This window comes from Rhinolophus sinicus, linkage group LG11 (assembly GCF_036562045.2).
Source record: "Rhinolophus sinicus isolate RSC01 linkage group LG11, ASM3656204v1, whole genome shotgun sequence".
NCBI classification, from domain to species: Eukaryota; Metazoa; Chordata; class Mammalia; order Chiroptera; family Rhinolophidae; genus Rhinolophus; species Rhinolophus sinicus.
In genome coordinates, this window is record NC_133760.1 from 6,564,010 (window position 1) to 6,571,010 (window position 7,001).

The following is a 7,001-nucleotide window of genomic DNA, read 5'->3' on the forward strand; positions in this document are numbered from 1 at the left end:
AGAAAAGCATCAGAATCCTGGAAAGAAGAGACTCAGTCTTGGGAGAATGCATTGGGGTAGGCCCCAGTCAGAAGAAGCTGTAATCCTAGAGAGAGACTGCCCGTGTAGTTTGTGAAACAGACTGGCTGTGGATCACAGAAGAGGATCTTAGAAAGGACCTGATTGTTGAGGAGAGGCCCTGGTCCCCAAAAATACTGAGTCTTTTGAATATGGGAGGCCATGTGCAGTTGTGTTCACTGCACAAAGGCACACAGCAAGGGGATGAGTGAGTGTAAAATTCAGTTTCCCCCTCCCTGTGTGTCCTAATGTGGGGCTGGGTAAGCCTGGAGGAGAGGGGTGGCATCTGATTCTTAGTAAGGTATCATACTAGCTAGAGGCAGCATTTGGGGAGGAGGGGAAAGGAGGGCTTGGACTGTAATGAGGGAAGGAGACTGGGTTCTAAGAAGGAAATGGAAAGGTGTCTTTCCAGAGGGAGGGACAGAATGAGAAAAAAAGACCAACAATCTAGAACAACACGCACACCCTGCTTGGTTGATGACCCTTGCACAAGGAGAGAGAGTACTGGAAACCAGGACTCCTGGTTCTTTTCCAGAAGTGCCTGAAAGTCTCCACTCCGGAGGAATCCTGATGTTCGGTGGAAGGGCCTAGGGCCTCGGGTCTGTGTAAGGGAAAGGCGGCTTGGGACCCGTTTCGGGCTTAACAGGGACTGGGGGCAGGGAGCTGGACATTCTGAGGGCGAAGCTGCTGCTGCTGGGGGCTGCCCCAGGTTCAGGAGAGATCAGGCGTGAGTAGCCTGGTCCCTGTCGGAAGAAAGGAAGGAGTCAAAGGCAGAGATGGCAGTTAAACGGTTTTATTTTCCTTATTTTCCGAAGACGGGGTGAAGCAGAGAGTCCGGGAGTGGGCTGGAGCCGCACAGCCATGCGATACGCAGCGCTCACTCCCGCTTCCGCAGGTGAATGTAGATGACACCACTGGCCAGGGCGAGGGGGAAGGCCACCCAGGCTAGAGCGAAGCAGTAACCGAAGGTGCCCTTGGCCGCACGCTTCTCCAGGATGTCCTCCACGTGAATGGCGTAGATCAGCGCCCCGGTAAAAACCGTCACGCCTGTGGGGAGACGAGAACCCCGTGTCACGTTGTAGCCTCAAGAAGACTGCATTCCCCAGGAACCCATGGGGCCAATAAGCCGCCGGAGAGCGAGTGGGTAGCAGCGCTGCCTGCTGGGAGTCTTGGTTCGCTTACAGTGCGGTGCAACCAGGTTACTGCAGACTGGCTTTGGGCAATTTAATCTCCAGGTCCCCTTTACTCATCCACAAAAATGGGACGATAATATCTACTCATCTATCCACCCACATAAGGAACATTTTTGAGTGTCTTTCTACAAGCCACGAACACAAAGAGTGAATTAATGTTAATAAAACAAGAGGGGGGCTTTGCAGGAACCTGGGAAGATAATGTTCCCCAAACTGAGGGCTATAATTAACTTAGCCCTTTGCACCTGAAGTAAAAAAATCGAAAAATACATAAAACTCCCAGAAGTGCAGTAGGTCCACCAGAAACAGCAGTTGGCTGCCATTATAAGACCACCACTATTATGATTTAGAGTTCTCACCTGGGTTATTGACTACCTATACCCACCTCCCATTCCTGGGATTTAAATTATTTGCCCACACCACATTTCTCAGCCCTGGCTCCTTGAAGCCCCAAGTGCCAGCTCCCCCATGACTCAGAGATATACCATACAAACCATTTTTTGAGTCCCTGAAAACCACAATTCCCGTAAGTCCCTGGGAGGGAGACAGGTGCCAGGCAGACGGGCGGCTGCTGAGATTTTTTTTTTTTAACCAGACATCCATTCTCATGGGCCCCAGCATCCTGACAGGCACCCCCCTTCCCTTCAATTCCCAGGGAACAGTGCTCACTGGTGCAAAGTTGGCAGAGGCCAGTGGCATAGAAGAGTCCTCCTCGCCGCATGGTGTAGAGTTGAAACATGAACAGGATGAAGGACAGACAGCAGAGGATAAGGGAAAGCACCATGAGGACCTGCACCGCCTTCAGCCAGCCTACAACAAGGAGGAGATAGAGCTGGAAGTCACAGCAGGTCCAGATTCCCAGCTCCACCGGCTTATTCATCATTTGCACCCCCACTCCCACCCCTGCACACACCGCCATTTAGAGCCAAATAAGTTTGGATACTTAGTATCACATTTATTGACCTTGATACCTGTAACTTTGCTACATTCCCTTATCAGTTCTAGAAGTGTCTTTGCAGATTCTTTAGGATTTTCTACATAAACAAGCCCACTGGGAATAGAGACTTTTTTTTTTTACTTTTTCCTTTTCCATCCTTATGCCATTTATTTATTTTTCTTGCCTTGTTGCATTGGCTACCTCCAGTACAACATTGAGTAGAAGTGGTGAGAACAGCAATTGTTGTTTCACTCTTAGGGGAAAATCATTTCATCTTTCACCTTCTTCCATTTAGACATTTCAATGGATGCAACTCCTCCCCTCTAGAACTCAGATGCATCTGTCACCCTCATCCCTCCTTTGGAACCTTGAAAGGATTCAACCCCATCTCTTTAGAACTTCAATGTCATTCCAGCCCCACCCCCTTGGAACTTGGACAACTTGGTCCCAGCCATTCATTCGGAACACCAGTTCTATCTCCTTAGAACTTTGGAAACATAATCCTATCTTCTTAGAATCTTGGGAACTTTCTTCTCATTCCTTAAGCCTATAGCATGTGGCCTCCACTCTTTCTGGATCATAAGGGAGGAGGGCTTTTAGCTCATACTCTTTAGAATAGGAGCATATTGCCCCCCACCACCAAGATAGGTGGGTCATACATCAGTCTTACTCCTCAGCATTGAGAGCCAGATCTGCCAACTCAAACCTTGGCAGAGTCCCAATCCTTGGTCCCAGGAGAAGACTTGGGGTTACCCCTCCCCTTTGCAAACCAGTACCCAATGCCCCTCACCATTCTCGCTGACATTAATGCAGGTCCACGTTTTGTTGTCATTGGTCCACATGCAGTCATACCAGAGATTCAGGGACTCCTTCCCTGGGAGGGTCCACCAGGACTGGGATGGACAGAGAAACGGGTAGGGGTATGAAAGGAAAGTGGGAGTGGTCAGGGAGTCTGTGGGAAGCGTGAGGAAAAGGGTGAGGGAAGGGGCTGAACTGGGGAAAGCATGGGTTTAGTAGGAAAGGGGAAGAGGTCAGGGTATCAGAGGCAGAGCTGAAAGGGGTAGATGGCAGGGGAAAAGGGTGGGGCTGGAGTGACTTTAGAGGAGGGGCATGTGTCGGGAGTCTGCAGGAGAGCGAGGCCCTGCTGCTGCTGCTCCATAGGCTTACCTTGTCCAAAGTGGCCACGAAAAGCAGGATGAGAATGAGGATGTGAAGGGCAGAGACCACCAGCAAGAGGAGTGACATGGCTGCAGTGGAAGCCTGCGGTAGGGGACATCAGGATATGGTCGTTTCAAGAAGTTGGCACAGGGGCGGGTGAGATGCCCGAATCCTCCTGGAGAAGGGGGGCTGAGTCCAGACTCCTGGGTTGGAGGGAGGAGGGGGCTGAGGGCCCAGACTCCTGAATTCCCCAGGGGCTGGAGAGGGCCAGGGATGGACTCTTGGGTCCAGGAATGAGTAGGACTAGCAACGTCTCAGGAGTAGCATCTCCTCAGAGCCCTATCCCTGGGTGCATATGGATTAGGCTCTGAAAAGTCAAGTGGACACCCCTCCAGATTCATCAGAAGCTAAGGGCTGTCCCCAGAGACGGGCATCCTTGACTCACCCCCCCCTCTCCTGGGGTGAGGGGGGGTGAGGGAGGCGGGGTGAGTCATTGGTGACTCATCCCACTCTTGACTCCAAGTACCAGGGAAACCCCAGCCCCTGGCTGCCCACGAGATCCCCACCCCACCCTGCTGCCAGACTGGTGCCTGCTGGGCACCTTGTGGCAAAAATGGATGAGATGCCTGTTGGGAGGAGAGAGGCCTGAGAAGGAGCCAGCCTCCCACTACCCTTCAGTGAACAGAAGGGTAAGGGGCCTGGAGGTTCCCCAGACTTGGGGTGTTCTCATGCAACGCCCTGATCTCCGGGTCCTCAAGGGAGAGTGGCCAGCTGTGGGGAAAAACTACAGGATATTTTCAGGTGGAGGGCTCTGTTGGGAACCTCCAAACTTTGGCGGGCCCCACCCCTTCCTGAATCCCCACCCAAGTGCTAAGAGATCACTTCTGAAATTACAAGGATTTCCATAGGGGTGTCCTTCCCAAACAGCTGCACTCCCAAGTAAATAAAGAAATCCCAGTCCGGATAACGGACTGGAAACTTACCGAGAGCAGCGGAAAAAGTCAGAGTTGGAGTCTGTTCCTCGCTTGGGCCTCTGTGCCCCGCCCTTCTCCTCCCTCCTTCCACCCTCTCGAGGCCCCCGCCTCCCTCGCTGCCTTCCTCCCTCCCGCACTCTCCTCTCTGGCCGTCTCCGTCCTTCTCCCCTCCAATCCTGGAACCCTTTCTCTCTTTCTTTTTCTCCCTCTCCCTCTTTGTCTCCGTCTCCCTCTCCCTCTCCTTTTCCCTCTCCCTCTCTCTCTCCCTCTCCCTCTCCCTCTCCCCCTCTTCCACTTCCACCCCCTTTCTCTCCCTCCCTCCCTCCCTCTCTCTCCTTTCCTTCCTCTCTCTTTCTTGTACCTCTTGTCTCTGTCTCCTGTCCTATACCCCTGTCTTTCACTCTTCTCACTTTCTGGTTTTTCTTCCTCTGCTCCTCTGAATATATACTGACCCTTTTATACCCACCCTCACCGCACCCAGCTGAGGTCTGCAGCTAGAGGGAGGGCCCAGGCACTTGGGTTCTTCATTCTTTGAGCCCCCGCCCACTGCCCCCAGACATGCCTCGTTTCTGGGTTTTCCTCCCAGGGTTGAGATGAGAAGTCGTTGGAGGGAACAGAGCAGAGCAGGACCCTGGGTGGGGCAAGCATCAGGGGGTGGGAGGGTCCAAGTCTCAGGCCTCTGCTCTGGGTCTTGTCCTGGGATGTGGGATCTGATGATTGCATTCCTTGATGGGGTTTAGGACTGGATACTCAGGGATGAGAGTCTGAGGGAGGAGGCCAGATTCCTGCCATGTGGAGTACGCTGAAGACTGGTGAAATTGGTACCGTGGTGGGTGTCAGTGGATGGGAAATGGGGAAGTGTGAACTCTAAAGGGGGCAGGAGGTGGAAGTTAAGAATCCCAGCGCCACTGTTTCCTGCCCGGGAGACCTTGACCAATTATGTCAACTTACTGAGCCTCAGTTTCCTAATCTGTGAGGTGGGTATAATAATATTAATACTGACAATATACTAATACTGATAATAATAAATCTGATACTTATTCTAAATGAATAAGGTAATACCAGTACATTAACACACCTAACATATTCATTCCTTTCTTCATCAAACATTTATTGAACATCTATTAAGTAGGAGTTAATAATAAAGAAAACAGAATGTGACCCTACTGTTACTGTGGAGCTTACCTACCTAGTAGAGGGAGACAGAATAAAGAGAAAACATATCAATGAAGAAGATAAATTTCAGATAGCGATAAGGGCTTGGAAAGAAACAAAACAGTGTGACAGAGATAGTGAGTGTGTGTGTGTGGAACCTACTTTAAACGGGGTTGTCAGACTAGGCCTCTCCGAGGAGGTGACATCTGAGCTGAGACCTGAAGACAGGAAAGAGGAAGTGCAAAGGCTCTTGAGAACAAACTCAGGTTGTTTGGGGAGCAGACAGAAGGGCCAGTGTGGCTGGAATACAGGGAGTTAGAAGGAGTGGAAGGAAGGGAAATCAAAGAGGGCCCTTGAAGACTAGGGGAGGAGTTTGGACTAATTGATTCTAAGTGCAGTGGGAAGCCATTGGAAGGTTTTAAACAGAAGTACAGTACCAGGGATCTAATGTTAACCATTATTATTGTTAATTTTGGAGTTATTGAATTAGGGCGGGGGGTGATGACTACTATGTCCCTGGGTCTCTTGGAAGAGCTGAATGCTGGTGAATAGCGAGGGACAGGGGACCACGTGTCTGGGGTCCTGATATGGAATCTGAGAGCTGGCAGACTAAAATTCTGGGTCCCTGCAAAGGAAGGGAACTGGACCATGGCAAGTCTGGGTATCTGATGGTCCCAGAGCGAGGGAGAATGGTTGGCTATGTGGATTCCCAGAGGGGGTGAGGAATAGGCAGTTTAGTGACTGGGTGGGTACTCACGAAGACCTGGAAGCTGGGGTACCTATAGCACAAAAGCTAGAGACACACTGGCTGGATTCAAATCCAAGCTGCTTTACTCTGATTTGGGGCAAGTTACTAATAACCTCTCTATCTGTAAAATAGGGATAATAATAGTGAACGCATTAGGGTAGTTGAGTAGTGCCTGGTACATAGTAAGCACTGCTGTATGTGCTAGTTATACTAGGCTTTGGGGCCCTGGGTGGGTTCTGTACTGGGGGACCCTAGATTAAGGTCTCTAGGATTTGGGGAAGGGGCAAATTCTTGGGTCCATTGGGTCCCAAGACTAAAAAGTTGGGAGAACAAATTGAGGGTCCCTGTTTTGGGGAATATGTGGGTAGTCACAAACTTGTCTTTGAGCAGGACAGAAACTGGGGGTCTGAACTCAGAACCCCAAGGAAGGTAAAAAGTCTGAGTCACAGAAGGAAAAACTAGGGACTAGAGGGTCACTGCTTTTCAGGGAGAGCTGGCAAAGGGAGGCCAGCCCCTCTCCCCTAACTGATCGGGGAGGAGTCTGGGAACTAGAGGTTAGGGAGATGGAAATTTGAGTGGGGTAGGTGGAGAATAGGAGAGCAGGACTCTGAATTAAGTTCCCTGAGTGGTATTAGCGCGAGACTTTCGTACCCTGGGGATGTTAAGGGGGGTCTCCCATTTAGGGTCCTGTGATGGTGGAGAATCAGGGGCCCTGAGAGCAGTGGCAGCATCCCCCCTTCTTGGGCCTCCAACGCTACGAGCTTAGCGGAGCGCCTCGC

At 51.1% G+C, this 7,001-nt stretch overlaps 1 protein-coding gene across 1 annotated transcript; it reads right to left on the reverse strand.

Annotated features, from left to right (window-relative positions):
* Positions 1-834: 834 nt before the first annotated feature.
* Positions 835-4,573, reverse strand: EMP3 (epithelial membrane protein 3 (MAM blood group)). Its single transcript, XM_019752636.2, has 5 exons — positions 4,329-4,573; positions 3,355-3,447; positions 2,978-3,080; positions 1,920-2,060; positions 835-1,104 (listed from the first exon to the last, which is right to left on the reverse strand). Exons 2-5 carry the CDS (start codon positions 3,430-3,432, stop codon positions 935-937), a joined length of 492 nt encoding a protein of 163 aa, XP_019608195.1. The 5' UTR covers positions 3,433-3,447; positions 4,329-4,573; the 3' UTR covers positions 835-934.
* Positions 4,574-7,001: the final 2,428 nt, after the last annotated feature.